Source organism: Mobula birostris, chromosome 18 (genome assembly GCF_030028105.1).
Source record: "Mobula birostris isolate sMobBir1 chromosome 18, sMobBir1.hap1, whole genome shotgun sequence".
NCBI classification, from domain to species: domain Eukaryota; kingdom Metazoa; phylum Chordata; class Chondrichthyes; order Myliobatiformes; family Myliobatidae; genus Mobula; species Mobula birostris.
The window spans coordinates 69,454,400-69,471,483 of record NC_092387.1 but is presented as its reverse complement, the minus strand read 5'-3'; the positions used below and the strand labels follow the sequence as shown (position 1 = coordinate 69,471,483).

Sequence of the window (17,084 nt, the reverse complement as noted above, 5' to 3'; positions counted from 1 at the left end):
AACTGCGTCGATCATGACAAACTATTGATCACGTTAAGACACATGGCTGTACCAGAACATATGCGCAATCTTTATACTGATCAAGAAGCAGCAGTTCAAATGGAACAAGGAGAAACAGGATGGTTCAGTATCCGTAAAGGGGTAGGACAAGGCTGTTTAATTTGAATGTGGAGCAAATCTTCAGAGAAGCTGGAGTATACAAAGAGAGTCGAGGGGAGAGAATTGGTGGCAGAATCATCAAAAACCTTCATTATGCTGATGACATGACAATACTGGCTGAAAATGAAGAACTGAAACAACTGCTAACCAACATCAAGGAACATAGCCTCAAGATGGATCTGCCCCTTAGCCTGAAAAAGACTAAGATTATGACTACTTGCAGCACTATCAATTTCAATCTCAATGAAGAAGAGGAAGTTGAAATGGTTGACAGTTTCAATTTACTTGGATCAATGATTAACACCAAAGCGGTAAGGAGTCAAGAAATCCAACAAAGAATCGCCCTTGGCAGAGCAGCCATGAAGGATTTGGACAAGATCTTCAGGAACAGGTATCTATCTCTACATTAAAATATATGACTTGTGCAGGCGATCGTGTTCTCAATGACAATACATGGATGCGAAAGTTGGATGGTGAAGAAGGATAGGAAGCATATCAATGCCTTTGAACTGTGGTGCTGGAGAAAAATACTATTCACCTCGTGGACCTCTCACAGAACAAACAAATCGATCCTCAACGAGACCAAACCGTCTCTCTCTGGAGGCTCCACCTATAGTACTTTGAGTACATCATGCGAGGAAACAGCTTCCTGGAAAAGGATATCATGCTCGGCAAGGTGGAGGGACAATGGAAGGGAGGAAGGCTGCCAATCAGGTGGTTGGACACAATAAGGACGGCTATGAAAGCAACGTTATCTACAATGAGCCACCTCTGCAAGGATCGATACTCATTTATGACAATTATCCATAGGGTCGCCATGAGTCGACGACTCGACAGCATTTAACAGCAATCAAGTTATTTAAATATCTGAAATTTGTATAACTAGAAAACATGGTTAACATAATAGTACAATTTATCATATGTTAGTTAATTATTACTGTTATGTGATGACAAAATTGTATAATCTTTACCTAATAAATGTGAGACATTCAGTTGTACAGACTTATTGAAACTTACCCGGATCACAAAAGACTAACAATACAGTGCCTCATGTTAAGAAGACACATCCCAACAAAATATTCCACTTGAATTACATGTCCACACTTAAAACCTTCATTTAGCATGTCTAATAATAATTTTGTTAAATTAGTAACGCGTGAGTTTCTGCAGATGCTGAAAATCCAGAAGAACACACACAAAAGTGGGCACTATGGTAGCATAGAGGTTAACAGGATGCAATTACAGCTCGGGGTGACAGAGTTCAGAGTTCAACTCCAACACTGTCTGAGAGGAGTTCGCACGTTCTCCCCGTGACCGCGTGGGTTTCCTCCGGGTGTTCTCGTTTCCTCCCACAGTCCAAAGATGTACGATTAGTAGGTGAATTGGTTAATGTAAATTGTCCTGTGATTAGACTAGGGTTAAATAGGTGGGCTGCTGGGCGGCGTGGCTCATTGGGTTGGTTCTGTGCTGTATCTCTAAATAAAATAGTTCAAGATCTAACAACAGGCAACCTGACCTGCTCAGTTCCTCCAGCATTTTGTGTGTTGTTCTGTTAAATTAGGCAATGCTTAAAGTATAAAAGTGTTTTTCTGAAGTATTACACATTAATAAATGCTAATTCAAAGAACATTTAATAGAAAAAGTTCTCATTGTAATAGTCACATTTTTACAAAAGGGCGCAGTGATTTTAAACAAATTGAAGGCATGAATCTTGTCTATCCACTGGTTTATTGTCACAAGGACCTTATCCAAACTGGTTGCTGGGGTTGCAGTGTTGGAGGAGTTGGAGCTTGCTCAGATATAGTCTTCTGACTCTGTTAGATCTTCCAGTTGCTGATGTATCATAGATCTCAAAGCACTGTACCTTCAAAAAGAGAGTACCATTATGTCCAAAACATATTTTAAATGCTTGTTAAACTTTAACACACTTTGCAGATTTTATGCATGATGCAGACATTTTCTAGTCAGAGGTTAAACATGGTTTAAGCTATGTTGAATTTTGGATGGCTTTGTAGTGTAGCAGTTAGCGTTCTGCTTGCCACTGCCGGCTGCAGGATCGAGTTCAATTCCCAGTGCTCTCTGTGAGGAGTTAGTACGTTCTTCCTGTGACCACATGGGTTTCCTCTGGGTGCTCCGGTTTCAAAAAGACATATGGGTTAGGGTTAGTAAGATGTAGGCATGCAACGTTGGCACCAGAATCATGGTGATACTTGCAGGCTGCCCCAGAACATCCTCACTGATTTGATTGGACACAAATGACACATTCAATGCATGTTTCAGTTTACATGTAACAAACAATGCTAATCTTTATCATGCAACACACATCAAAGTTGCTGGTGAACGCAGCAGGCCAGGCAGCATCTCTAGGAAGAGGTACAGTCGACGTTTCAGGCCAAGACCCTTCGTCAGGACTAACTGAAGGAAGAGCTAGTAAGGGATTTGAAAGTTGGAGGGGGAGGGGGAGATCCAAAATGATAGGAGAAGACAGGAGGGGGAGGGATGGAGCCAAGAGCTAGACCAGCGATTAGCAAAAGGGATACGAGAGGATCATGGAACGGGAGGTCCGGGAAGAAAGACGGGAGGGGAGGGAACCCAGAGGCAAGGGGTATAGTCAGAGGGACAGAGGGAGAAAAAGGAGAGTGAGAGAAAGAATGTGTGTATAAAAATAAATAACAGATGGGGTACGAGGCGGAGGTGGGGCATTAGTGGAAGTCAGAGAAGTCGATGTTCATGCCATCAGGTTGGAGGCTACCTAGACGGAATATAAGGTGTTGTTCCTCCAACCTGAGTGTGGCTTCATCTTTACAGTAGAGGAGGCCGTGGATAGACATGTCAGAATGGGAATGGGATGTGGAATTAAAATGTGTGGCCACTGGGTGATCCTGCTTTCTCTGGCGGACAGAGCATAGGTGTTCAGCAAAGCGGTCTCCCAGTCTGCGTCGGGTCTCGCCAATATATAGAAGGCCGCATTGGGAGCACCGGACGCAGTATATCACCCCAGCCGACTCACAGGTGAAGTGTCGCCTCATTTTATCTTTATATCACAGACCCATAAAACAAAATACTGTTTGTTATTTGTTGTATCTTGACTCTGCTTGTTAACTTCTGTGCATGTGCCAGGGATTTCAGTGGCCAATATCAGTCCCATCTGCAGGAGCACAGGGACAGGAAGGTCCTTCCCTAATGTTCTCTTATTTCACGTGAAGACGTATCTTTGAATGGCTCAAATGTACTCCACACCTCCGGCAAATAAAGAAGGTACGAAGAGGATTATTTTATAATTAAAAAAATCACTCTACTGTTATAAAAAATAAACGTTCCTCCTCAGCAAGGCTCTCATTCCCCAAATATTTTCTCATACATTGACCACTGCTACACTACCATTGGGAATGCCTACCCTTCCATTTATAGTCACAAACAAAAGAAAATCTGCAGATGCTGGACATCCAAGCAACACACACAAAATGCTGGCGGAACTCAGCAGGCCAAGTAGCATCTATGGAAAAAAGTACAGTCAACGTTTTGAGCCGAGACCCTTCTTCAGGGCTGAAGATAAAAAGATGAGGAGTGAGAGTTACAAAAGTGGGGGGAGGGGAGGAAGAAACACAAGGTGTAGGTGAAACTGGGAGGGGGGAAGTAAAGAGCTGGGAAGTTGATTGGTGAAAGAGATACAGGGCTAGAGAAGGGGGAGTCTAATAGGAGAGAACAGAAGGCCACGGAAGAAAAAAGGGGGAGGAGCACCAATGGGAGGTGATGGGCAGGCAGGGAGATAATGTGAGAGAGTGGCAGCAAGACCAATAGCACTGTGGGCGGCTCTGAGCCTCAGAAGGCTAGGGTGAAGTCAAGCAGAGCAATAGTCACAGGGGACACGATAGTTAGGGGGACAGATAGGAGATTCTGTGGCAGCAAAATAGACATGAGGATAGAGCGTTGCCTCCCAGGTGCTAGGATCCATTATGTCTCTGAGCAGTTTCAGAATAGTCTTGAAGGGGAGGGTGAGTAGCCAGAGGTCATGGTACAATTCGATACCAATGACAGAGGCAGGAGAGGGGTAGAGGTCCTGTGCAGCAAGTTTAGGGAGTTACGAAGGAGGCTGAAGAGCAGGTCCTCCAAGGTGGTAATCTCCGGATTACTCCCAGTGCCACGAGCTAGGGAAAGTCAGAACAGGAAGATAGCATAGATGAATGAGTGGCCGAGGAGATGGTGCAGGAGGCAGGGTTTCAAGTTCTTGGATCATTGGAACCTTTTCTGGGGAAGGGGTGACCTGTACAAGTGGGACGAGTTGCACCTGAACTGGAGGGGAACCAATATCCTGGGAGGGAGGTTTACTAATGCTATTGGCGAGGGTTTAAACTAGATTTACAGGAGGGTGGGAACTGAAATGAAGAGGCAGAGGATGGGGCGGTTGGCACACAAGTAGAGACAGCTTGTAGGGAGTTTATGAGGAAGGATATGCAGATGATAAGAGTAAAGATGCACTCAGCCAGATGGTTTGACTGTGTCAACTCTGCTTCCAACTTTCACCCTGCCCTCAAATTTACCTGGTCCATTTCCGACACCTCCCCCACCTTTCTCAATCTCTCTGTCTCTCTTTCTGGAGACAGTTTATCCACTGTCCTTTACAAGCCTACTGACTCTCACAGCTACCTAGACTATACCTTGTTACTTGTAAAACATCATCCCCTTCTCTCAATTTCTCCGTCTCCACTGTATTTCCTCTCAGGATGAGGCTTTTCATTCCAGAATGAAGGAGATTTCCTCCTCCTTCAAAGAAAGGGGCTTCCCTTCCTGCACCATCAACGTTGTCCTCAACCGCATCTCTTCCATTTCTCACATGTCTGCCCTCACCTCATCCTCCCGCCACCCTACCAGGGATAGGGTTCCTCTTGTCCTCACCTATCACCCCACCTGCCTCCGCGTGCAGCACTTCCACCACCTCCAGTGGGATCCCGCCACCAAGCACATCTTTCCCTCCCCCCACTTTCTGCATTCTGCAGGGATTGCTCCCTACGTGACTTCCTTGTCCATTCGTCCCTCCCCACTGATCTCCCTCCTACCCCTAAACCTCCTCCCTCACTACCATTCAGGGCTCTAAACAGTCCTTCCAGGTGAGGCAACACTTCACCTGTGAGTCTGTTGGGGTCATCTGTTGTATCCAGTGCTCCCGGTGTGGCCTCGGTGAGACCTGACGAAGACTGGGAGACCACTTCGCCGAGCACTTACTTTCCATCCACCAGAAAAAGTGAGATCTCCCAGTGGCCACCCATTTTAATTCCACTTCCCATTCCCATTCCAACATGTCCATCCATGGCCTCCTCTACAACACTTACGTTCCATCTGGGTAGCCTCCAACCTGATGGCATGAACATTGATTTCTCAAGCTTCCTGTAATTCCCCCACTCTGCTCTGTTCCCCATCCCCCTTTCCCTCTCTCACCTTATCTTGTATAGAGGTGTACAAGATATTAAGAGGAATAGATAGAGTGGATAGCCAGTGCCTCTTCCCCAGGGCACCACTGCTCAATACAAGAGGACATAGCTTTAAGGTAAGGGGTGGGAAGTTCAAGGGGAATATTAGAGGAAAGTTTTTTACTCAGAGAGTGGTTGGTGCGTGGAATGCACTGCCTGAGTCAGTGGTGGAGGCAGATACACTAGTGAAATTTAAGAGACTGCTAGACAGGTATATGGAGGAATTTCAGGTGGGGGGTTATATGGGAGGCAGGGTTTAGGGTCGGCACAACATGTGGGCTGAAGGACCTGTACTGTGCCGTAGTATTCTATGTTCTATGCTCTATGTTTTTCTCCTTGCAACCCCTCTGGTGCTTCCCCCTTCCCTTTCTTCCATGGCCTTCCGTCCTCTCCTATTGGATTCCCTCTTCTTCAGCCCTATATCTCTTTCTATCTGTCGGAGGGTGAGTTTGTAAATTCCCAGCATCCTTTTCTCCAGTATTTACAAACTCACTCTCCGCAAATACCAAAGAAAGCAAACAATAAATAAACAGATAAATAAATAAATAGACAAATAGAAAGATGATTCCGAGAACATGAATTGTAGAGCCCTTGAAAGTGAGTTCATAGGCTGTGGAATCAGTTCTGCGTTGAGGTGAGTGACGTTATCCCCTCTGGCTCAGGGGCCTGAATGTTGACTGTCAGGAGAGGGAAGGGAGAACGTCAGATAGTGGAGACCACCCCTGTGGCCTTCCCCCTCAACAACAAGTACTCCATTTTGAGTACTGTTGAGGGATGACGGCCTACCTCAGGGAAACAACAGCAGCCGTCCCTCTGAACTGAGTCTGGCCCTGTGGCTCAGAAGGGTACAGGACTGAAGGGGGTGGCAGCAGTAACAGGGGAGACTATAATCAGAGGACAGATGGGTGATTCTGTGGATGCGAAAAGGAAATACGGAAAGTAGTTTGCCTCCCAGGTGCTAGAGTTTGCGATCTTTCTGAACGCATCCATAATATCCTGAAAATGGAGGGTAAGCAGCCAGAAGTTGTGGTACATATTGGTACCAACGATATGGACAGAAAAAGGGAGAAGGTCCTGAAAAAAGTACACAGGGAGTTAGGAAGGAAGCTGAGAAGCAGGACCTCAAAGGCAGTAATCTCGGGATTGCTGCCTATGCCACGTGACAGTGAGGATAGGAATGGAATGAAGTTGCAGATAAATGCGTGGCAGAAGGACTGGAGCAGGGGGCAGGGATTCAGATTTATGGATCATTGGGACTTCTTCTGGGGAAGGTGTGACTTGTACAAAAGTGACAGGTTGCACTTGAATCCAAGGGGGACCAATATTCTTGCGGACAGAGTTACCAGAGCTGCTGGGATTGGTTTAAACTAACATGGCAGGCAGATGGGAACCAGTATGATAGAGCTGAGGTTTACAAGTAGATGATGGGTGTAACATGAATGTAAAGGAGGACAAGGCAATGATTGAGTACAAATGCAGACAGAGTAAAGGGTTAAATTGTACCACAGAGCCAAAATTCAAAAGGGCAAAAAATGCAGGACTAAAGGTGTGGTAATTAAATACATGTAGCATTCAGAATAAGGTGGATAAACTCGTGGCGCAATTAGAGATTGGTCAGTATGACATTGTGAACATCACTGAGTCATGGCTGAAAGAGGGCTATAGTTGGGAGCCTAACATCAAAGGATAAACTTTGTATCAAAAGGACAGGCAGGAAGGCATAGGCAGTGGTGTGACTTTGTTGGTAAGAGATGGACTTACATCTTTAGAAAGAGATGACATAGGGTCAGAGAATGTTGAATCATTGTGGGTGGAGGTAAGAAACTGCAATGGTTAAAAAAAAAAGGAATCACAAATAGGCCTCCAAATAGTAGCCAAGATCTGGGCTTGAGGTTGCAAAGGGAGCTGGAAAAGGCATGTAATAAGGGTAATGACACAATTGTAATTGAGGACTTCAATATGCAAGAGGATTGGGAAAATCAGGTTGGTTTTGGATCACAAGAGATGGAATTTGTTGAATGCCTAAGAGATGCTTTTTAGAGCAGCTTGTGCTTGAGCCTACTTGGGGAAATCTATCTTAGATTGGGTGTTGTGTAATAACCCAGATCTTATTAGGGAGCTTAATGTAACAGAACTTTTTGGAGGCAGTGATCATAATATGATTAAATTCACACTGCAATTTGAGAGGGAGAAAGATAACTCACATGTATCAGTATCACAATGGATTAAAGGGAATTACAGAGGCATGAGAGAGGAGCTTGCCCAGGTGGATTGGAGGAGGATACTGGCAGGGATGACAGCAGAGCAGAGGTGGTTGAAGTTTCTGGGAATAGTTCACAAGACTCAGGATAGATATGTCCCACAAGGAAAGAGTTCTCAAATGGCAGGGGTAGGCAACCATGGCTGACAAAGGAAGTTAAGGACTGCATAAAAGCCAAAGAAAGGGCATATAAGGTAGTAAAAGTGAGTGGGAAGCTGGATGATTGGGAAGCTTTTAAAATCCAACGAAAGGCAACTAAAAAAGCTCTATGAAGGGAAAAGATGAAATATGAGGGAAAACTAGCCAATAATATAAAGCAGGATACCATATTTTTTCAGTTACATAAAGAGTTAAAGAGAGGTGATAGTTGATATTGGACCAATGGAAAATGATGCTGGTGAGGTAGTAATGGGGGACAAAGAAATGGCAGAGGAACTTAATGGGTACTTTGCATCAGTCTTCACTGTGGAAGACACTAGCAGTATGCCAGAAGTCTGTGAGTGTCAGGGAGCAGGAGTGAGTACAGTTGCTATTACAAAGGAAAAAGTGCTAGGCAAACTCAAAGGTCTCAAGGTGGATAAGTCACCTGGACCAGATGGACAACATCCCAGAGACCCGACAGAGGTTTCTGGAGAGATAACAGATGCATTGGTTATGATCTTTCAAGAATCACTTGATTCTGGCATGGCCCCGGAGGACTGGGAGATTGCAAATGTCACTCCACTCTTTAAGAAGGGAAGAAGGCAAAAGAAAGGAAATTATAGGCCAGTCAGCCTAACCTTAGTGGTTGGGAAATAGTTGTAATCTATTATTAAGGATGAAGTTTTGAGGTACTTGGAGACTAATGATAAAATAAGTCAAAGTCAGCATGGTTTCTGTAAAGGGAAATCTTGCCTGACAAATCTGTTTGAGTTCTTCGAGGAAGTAACAAACAGGGTGGACAGAGGAGAAACAGTGGATGTCACTTACTTGGATTTTCAGAAGGTGCTTGATAAGGTGCCACATATGAGGCTGTTTGACAAGATAAAAAGCTATGGCATTACAGGAAAGATACTGGCATGGATAGTGGAATGGCTGACAGGCAGAGGGCAGCGAGTGGGAATAAAAGGGGCCTTTTCTGGTTGGCTGCCAGTGACTAGTGTTTCTCGGGGGTCAGTATTGAGACTGCTACTTTTCACATTGTTCGTCAGTGATTTAGATAATGGAATTGATGGCTTTGTGGCAAAGTTTGCGGATGATACAAAGACAGGTGGCGGGGTAGGTAGTGCTGAGGAAGCAATGTGATTGCAGCAGGACTTAGACAGATTGGAAAAATGGGCAAAAAAGTGGCAGATAGAATACAGTGTTGGGAAATGTATGATAATGCATTCTGGTAAAAGGAACAATAGTACATTCTATTATCTAAATGGGGAGAAGGTTTAAACATCAGAGGTGCAGAGGGACTTAGGAGTCCTTGTGTAAGACTCCCAGAAGGTTAATTTACAGGTTGAGTCTGTGGTAAGGAAAGCAAACGCAATGTTGGCATTTATTTCAAGGGGAATAGAATATAAGAGCAAGGAGATAATGCTGAAGCTTTATAAGACACTAGTCAGATCACACTTGGAGTATTGTCAAAAGTTTTAAAAATTTTAAAAGCATTTTATTTATTTATTATTTATTCGTTTACAGGATGTGGGCATCACCAGCTAAGCTGGCATTTATTGCCCATCCCTAGTTGCCCTTGAGAAGGTGGTGATGAGCTGCCTTCTTGAACTGCTGCAGTCCCTAGGTGTATGTACACCCACAGTGCTGTTAGGGAGGGAATTCCATGATTTTGACCCAGCGACAACGAAGGAACGGCGATATATTTCCAAGTCGGGATGGTGAGTGACTTGGAGAGGGATTTCAAGTGCTGGTGTTCCCAGGTATCTGCTGTTCTCATCCTTCTAGATGGTAGTGGTTGTGGGTCTGGAAGGTGCTGCCTCAGGAACTTTGGTGTGTTGTTACAGTGCATCTTGCAGATACCACACACTGCTGCAACTGTTCATCGATGGTGGGGGGATTGGATGCTTGTGGAAGGGGTACCAGTCAAGTGGGCTGCCTTGTACTGGATGGTGCTGAGCTTCTTGAGTGTTGATGGAGCTGCACTCACCCAGGCGAGTGGCGAGTATTCCATTACACTCCTGACCTGAGCCTTGTAGAAGGTGGACAGGCTTTGGGGAGTCAGGAGGTGAGTTACTTGCCACAAGTAGCCACGGTGTTTATATTTCCAGACCAGTTCAGTTTCCGGTCAATGGTAACCCCCAGAATTGGGCCTCATATCTCAGAAAGGATGTGTTGTCATTGGAGAGAGTCCAGAGGAGGTTCATGAGGATGATTCTGGGAATGAAGGGGTTAACATATGAGGAATGTTTGGCCACTTTGGGCTTGTACTCACTTGAATTCAGAAGAATGTGGGGGGATCTCATTGAAACCTACCGAATGTTGAAAGGACTAGATAGGGTAGATAGGAGTGGATGTTTCGTATGATGGGGTATCCAGAACTAGAGGGCACAGCCTCAATATTGAGGGGTGACCTTTTAGATCAGAGGTAAGGAGGAATTTTTTTAGCCAGGGAGTAGTGAATCTGTGGAATGTCTGCTGCAAACTCTGGTGGAGACCAAGTCCGTGGGTATACTTAAGGCAGCAATTGATTGTTTCCTGGTTGGTCAGGGCATTAAAGGATATGGCGAGAAGGCAGGTGTATGGGGTTGAGTGGGATCCGGGATCAGCCATGATGGAATGGCGGAGCAGACCCGATGGGCTGAATGGCCTAATTCTGCTCCTATGTCTTATGGTCTTATGGAATGGCAAGGTGGAGTGCCATGGGAAGGGTGTGGGACAGGTGGAAAAAGTGCCGGGGGTGGGGTGGGGGGGAGGTATTGCGGATGCAGACAGACATAGCCCTGAGACACCAGGCAAGGTCATTTGATTCCAAACAATTGGTTTATTGATCATTACAGAATTTCTCTCTGGTGCTTCCCACTCCATTCACCACTCCCTTCCCCTTTTTCCAACCCCCTCCCTGTCCCCTGGCAACTCTCAGTCCACAATAGTGACCCAATAGTAATATTGCCTTAAACTTTCACGCAATATTGCATATATAATTATGAGGGGTATAGATAGGGTAAATGTAAGCAGGCTTTTTCCACTGAGGTTGAGTGAGACTAGAACTAAAGGTCAAGGGTTAAGGTGAAAGGTGAAATATTTAAGGAGAATATGAGGGAGAATTTTTTCACTCAGAAGGTGGTGCGAGTGTGGACAAGCTGCCAACAGAGGTGGTGGATACCAGTTTGACTGCAACATTTAAGAGAAGTTTGGTTAAGTACATAGATGGGAGGGGTATGGAGGGCTAAGATCCAGGAGGGTGAGTCAATGGGACTAGACAGAATAACAGTTCGGCATGGACTAGCTGGGCCGAAAATCCTGTTTCTGTGCTGTACTGTTCAATCACTCTAAGCATGGACTAGATGGGCTGAAGGGCCTGTTTCTGTGCTGTAGTGTTCTATGACTCTATAGTTATTATCTCCAGCCACAGGGTTGTTCCTGACTGTGGAGAAATACCAGAGGAACTTGTACTTACTTCAGTGTGAGTTTGTTTATTTCTCTCTCTTCTTCTTCCTTCAGTTTCTCAACAAAGCTATCAAGGACTGGCATCTCAAACTTAATGTACTGCGCAACCTTTGAGGAAAAAGACATTAGAAACACAAATCAGGTTCACTCTTAAACATGATCCCGTGTTTGGACAGTTTTAATATTATAATGCTTACATCATATGTGACCTCTTCACCGAGATCTTTCTCCATCAAGAAGATGCGTGCGATTTTCTCACACGGACCGTGCAGGATCCGTGCTATAAGGGGGTATTCCGAATCCTTTAATCTTGTTCTTTCTGCAGTCGGAGAAACACATCAGGCTTGTGACTCAGTCAAATTACATGCAGCTAAGTTACTCAGGAAATGTAAAACATAAGCATGTGCTGGCATGTAACAGTCCCTAACATCTACCCTTCAATCATTTAGATTAGATCAGATTCAACTTTATTGTCATTGTGCCGAGTACAGATACAAAGCCAATGAAATGCAGTTAGCATCTGACCAGAAATGCAAAGAATAGTGTTATTTACAAAATAACTGCGCATAAAAAAAGTGCTACAGCACACAAATATAAAAGTACTGAGACAGTACAATACTGATGCAATACTGCTTAGCGCTCTGATGAAAGGTTCAGCAGTGTCACAGCCTCAGGGAAGAAGCTCTCCCTGTGCCTGCTGGTGTAGGAGCGGAGGCTCCTGTAGTGCCTACCGGATGGGAGGAGAGTAAAAAGTCTATGGTTAGGGTGAGATGCATCCCTGATAATGCTTTTCGCCCAGCCCAGCCCAGGCAGCATTTATGGTAGATGTTCTCAATGGTGGGCAATTGGGTGCCGATAATCCGCTGGGCAGTTTTCACCACACTCTGGAGTGCTCTGCAGTCCGATATGGGGCAATTGCCATACCACACTGAGATGCAGTTGGTGAGTATGCTCTCAACGGTAGAGCGGTAAAAGTCCATCAGTATCCTGGGACAGAAGTGAGCTTTCTTGATGCTCTGCAAAATAAAGGCACTGTTGCGCCTTTTTGATCAGGATGGAGGAGTTCAGGGACCAGGTGAGATCCTTGGAAATGTGGACACCAAGGAATTTGAAGCTTGATACACGTTCCACTACAGTTCTGTTGATGTAGATGGGGGACGTGAGTGTGACTCCTGGCATGCCTGAAGTCCACAATGATCTCTTTGGTCTTCTGGGTGTTAAGGGCCAGATTGTTGTCGGCACACCATGCAGCCAGATGCTGGACCTTGTCCCTGTAGGCCGTCTTGTCATCCCCTCTGATCAGACCAACCACCATGGTGTCGTCTGTGAACTTGATTATGGAGTTAGAACCATGTACAGGAACGCAGTCATAGGTGAGAAGGGAGTACAGAAGAGGGCTCAGCACACAGCCTTGTGGCACGCCGGTGTTCAGGGTGAGAGTGGAGGAGGAGAGGTTGTGTAACTTAACTGATTGAGGTCTGTTAGTCAGAAAGTCCAAGGTCCAATTGCAGAGGGGTGAGCTGATACCAAGCTGGCGAAGTTTGGTGATCAGCTTGGAGGGGATCACAGTATTGAATGCCGAACTAAAGTCAATGAACAGCATTCTGACGTAAGAGTTGGGGCTGTCCAGGTGGGTCAGGGCAGAGTGAAGTGCCGTGGAGGTGGCGTCCTCTGTGACTATATTGATCACCTTACATTAAAATTAACTTTACACAGAATATAGAATATTACAACACTTCACAGGCCCTTTGGCCCACCATGTTGTGCTGACTTATTAAACTACTTATTAATCTAACCCTTCCCTCCCACATAGCCCTCCATTATCTATCATCCATGTGCCTACCTGAGTCTCTGAAATGTCCCTAATGTACCACTATCCCTGACAGGGCATTCCACGTACTCGCCGCGCTCTCTGTTAAAAATCTACCTCTGATATGCCCTGTATACTTTCCTCCACTCTCCTTAAAATTATATTCCCTGGTATTAGCTGTTTCAGTCCTGGGAAAAAGTCTCTGGCTATCCACTTGATCCATGCCTCATCATCTTGTACATCTCCATCGAAGTATCTGTCCTCCTTTTTAAATGGTGATCCTAGTCCCTCACGAGATTCTCCTGTCCACATCCACCCTGTCAAAACCCTTCAGAACTGTAGTAAAGTTCAGTTAGACTCTTCTAAACGCCAGTAGACACTAGTCTAACCTAATCCTTTCCTTAAAACATGACCCCTTCATTCAAGCTGTTAACTTGGCATACCCTCTCTGGACTGCTTCTATTTTACTTTCCTTTGCCAAAATGGGTAATTTCATATTTTCCCTATTGTACCTCATTTATCAAGTCGCTGCCCCGTCATTGAACCCATCTAGGGCCCTGCCCACAAGTCACTGTCCCACTTATCTACCTTTGGGAAGGTTTCATTGGATGGGTCAATGGCAAATATTCTGTCAGAGAGAGTGAGAGAGAGATAGAAAACTGAAAATCACAGCACTGCTTAACTTTTTGTATTTTTGTTATGAGGAGATAACAGGCCTTTCTGGCCCAACGAACCTGCGCTGTCCAATTACACTCCTGACCAATTAACCTGCTAAATATCAAAAGATTCACAATAAAGAGCAGCAAAGAGTGTGACCACCCTTTCCCTTTAAAACTGCATCAATTCTCATAGGTACACTCTCATGCAGTTTTATAAGAAATCGTTTTATAAGAATGTGGGAAGAAACTGGAGGTCACGGGGAGAATTTTCAAATGGACAGCACAGAAATTGAACCTGGCTCACTGGTGCTGTAGTAAAGTTATGCAAAGTGATATACTACCATGTCACCTTCAAGGGGATGTATTAGAACATCGTAGCGGAGTGCTTAGAAATAATGCAAGGTAAGCAGGCAAGGTCAGCATAGCTTTGTCAAGGGGAATCAGGTTGATGGAGTTTTCTAAAGAAGAATTGTGCATCTTTTATATTTAAATTTCTAGACATTGGTAAGTTGCTGCATCATAGGTTACTGATGAAAATAAAAACTCCTAGTGCAGGAGATAACACACAGTTCTGTACACAAGTCTAAGGGCATGGTAAATTTTTTATATGGTTTGGCCTCCACAGAGCCCTGTTCTCAATATCAAGGATATCTGGGATTACCTGGGGAGACAAAAGCCAGTGAGACAGCCAAAGTCTACCGAAGAACTGTGGCAGGTTCTCTGAGATGCTTGAAACAACCTACCAACTGATTTCTTAATAAAACTGCATGAAAGTGTACCTATGAGAATTGATGCCGTTTTAAAGGCAACGGGTGGTCACACTCTTTACTGCCCTTTATAGTAAATCTTTTGACATTTAGAAACTTTTCATTATTTTTGAAAGCATCTTCATTTTACAGCATTTTTTTACATGTGCCCAAGACGTGCACGATGCTGCACTATCATGAGCAGAAGACTGGGTGAGTAACAGGAACCACAGGAAGGGTATAAATGGGTCTTTGGTTGGCAAGATGTAACAAGCACTGTTTCACACTGATCATTGCAGTGGCCTCAACTATTAATTATTGGTACATACATACCTCCACTTTCATGGACGACATAGAGTGCAAATTCATCTGGAACATTCTCCACCTGCAAAGTCACATCAAGAAGATGAGGTAAGGTAAAGCACAAGCAGGTTACAGTGAACCAGGCTCCCAGACCACTTCAACCTCCGTCAGTCAGTGTCGCCGCCTTGGTTCTGATTCCAGCACCAACGCTGGGACACCCCTCAACATTTCATCATCGTGGATACTTTATCAGCACAAGTATGCTGAATGAAAGTCACTGAGATTAATGAAAAGTCACATGCAAAATGAAGAATTTCAAACTTCTACAATGAAAGGCATTCCCTTAATCAGTGCGCTTGCATGAATCCAGTATGTAATGTACAACAGACCCTTCACAAGGTGTAGTCATCCACCAACTTTCTACAGATTTATTGTCCAAATTCATCTTATAACACGGATGGGTCCCCCCCTACTTGGCATGGTGGGATGGGCTGAGTGGCTTTTCCCTGCTGGATGACTTTATGGATCCACCCCGCAGATCAGCTAGAACTAACCAGGTCATGTAAGTTAAGTTTGGAACTTGAAACCAATCTGATAAAAACACAGCCCACCCAACAGATCATCTAAAACCAACGAGGCCATGTAAACTCAATCTGGAACCTGAACAGCCTGCCCCAAAGATTATCTAGATCTGGAAGCAAATTCAGAAATCAGAGGTACAAACAGACTTGGGGGTCGTCATGCAAGATTCTCTAAAGGTTAACTTGCAGGTTGAATCAATGGTGAGGAAGGCAAATGCAAGGTTGGCGTTCATTTCAAGGAGACTGGAAAATAAAAGCAAGGATGTAATGCTGAGGCTGTATAAGGTTTTTTTCAGACTGCATTGTGAGTAGTTTTGGGCTGCAGGCCAAGGAAAGCATGTGGAGATTCACGAGAATGATCCTGGGAATGAAAGGCTTAATAATGAGGAGGGCTTGAGGGCTCTGGGCCTGTACTCACTGGAATTCAGAAGAATGAGGGGGGATATCACTGAAACCTATCAAATATTGACAGGCCTCTACAGAGTGGCTGTGAAGAGGATGTTTCCTATGGTGGGTGAGTCGAGGACCAGAGGGCACAGCCTCAGAATAGAGGCACAACCATTTAGAACAGAGATGGAAGAGGAATTTCTTTAGCCAGAGGGTGGTGAATCTGTGGAATTCATTGCTGCGGGTGGCTGTGGAGGCCAAGTCACTGAGTATATTTAAAGCAGAGGTTGATAGGTTCTTGATTAGCCAGGGCATCAAAGGTTACAGAGAGAAGGCAGGAGAATGAGGTTGAGAGGAATAATAGATCAACCAATATGGAATGATACAGTAGACTTGATGGGCTGAATAGCCTAATTCTGCTCCTATGTCTTATGGTCAAAATTCCAGCCTGGCATACAATACTTTAAATCTGCACATACACGGGGGTCGCTTACCCGAAATTTATTGAGCAGCAGGGTCAGTACTTGTGAGGTGTTCATGCTGCTGTTGACTCGGACATTGGTCACTGACCCATAGGCAGGGGTAAACACCGACGTCTGCAGTGAAACAGATATCATTTACATAATGAGAGGAAGCAGTACTACTGCTCACTACTGCTCAATTGTTGTTTTAGAACAACAATTCTATATCTTTTGGCAGTACAACCGTTCAACCCTATGATCATCGGATCCTGGCATCACCACAAATGGGAATGCATATCAAATATGATGCACAACCGTACGATTTACCCATGACCTATCCTGCTGCTCAGTTTAACATTCTAATAAATCCATTTTAACAAAGTTAAAGATCTAATGTGCCATTTCACTACTATCCAAAGGAAATTTCACACCATCTTAAAAGTTTCTTCCCCCAGTTAATCTTACTAACCACTCTAGTTAGCCCGCACCCCTTCATTGTACACAGTATTCAAGCTGTGGCCTTACAAGCTCATTATAGAGCTTAAGGAGAATGTCTCTTGACTTGAACTCCACTGACCACATTATATAGCCCAACATTCTGTTAGCCTTCCTAATCAGGGTTTTGGCCTGAAACGTCAACTGTACTTTTTCTCCACAGG

The 17,084-nt window shown here is 44.6% G+C and overlaps 1 protein-coding gene across 7 annotated transcripts in view; it reads right to left on the bottom strand.

Moving 5' to 3' along the window:
• Window positions 1-1,774: 1,774 nt before the first annotated feature.
• The window catches only part of rassf4a (Ras association domain family member 4a), a 307,320-nt gene continuing 292,010 nt past the window's right edge, over window positions 1,775-17,084 (bottom strand). For all 7 annotated transcript variants that reach the window (XM_072282911.1, XM_072282915.1, XM_072282910.1 and 4 more), the window contains 5 exons: window positions 16,459-16,560; window positions 15,027-15,078; window positions 11,676-11,797; window positions 11,489-11,586; window positions 1,775-2,023 (listed from right to left, as the gene is read on the bottom strand). In XM_072282911.1, the coding sequence (XP_072139012.1) occupies window positions 1,954-2,023; window positions 11,489-11,586; window positions 11,676-11,797; window positions 15,027-15,078; window positions 16,459-16,560 (444 nt within the window). In that variant the 3' untranslated portion in view covers window positions 1,775-1,953. The remainder of the gene's footprint in view (window positions 2,024-11,488; window positions 11,587-11,675; window positions 11,798-15,026; window positions 15,079-16,458; window positions 16,561-17,084) is intronic.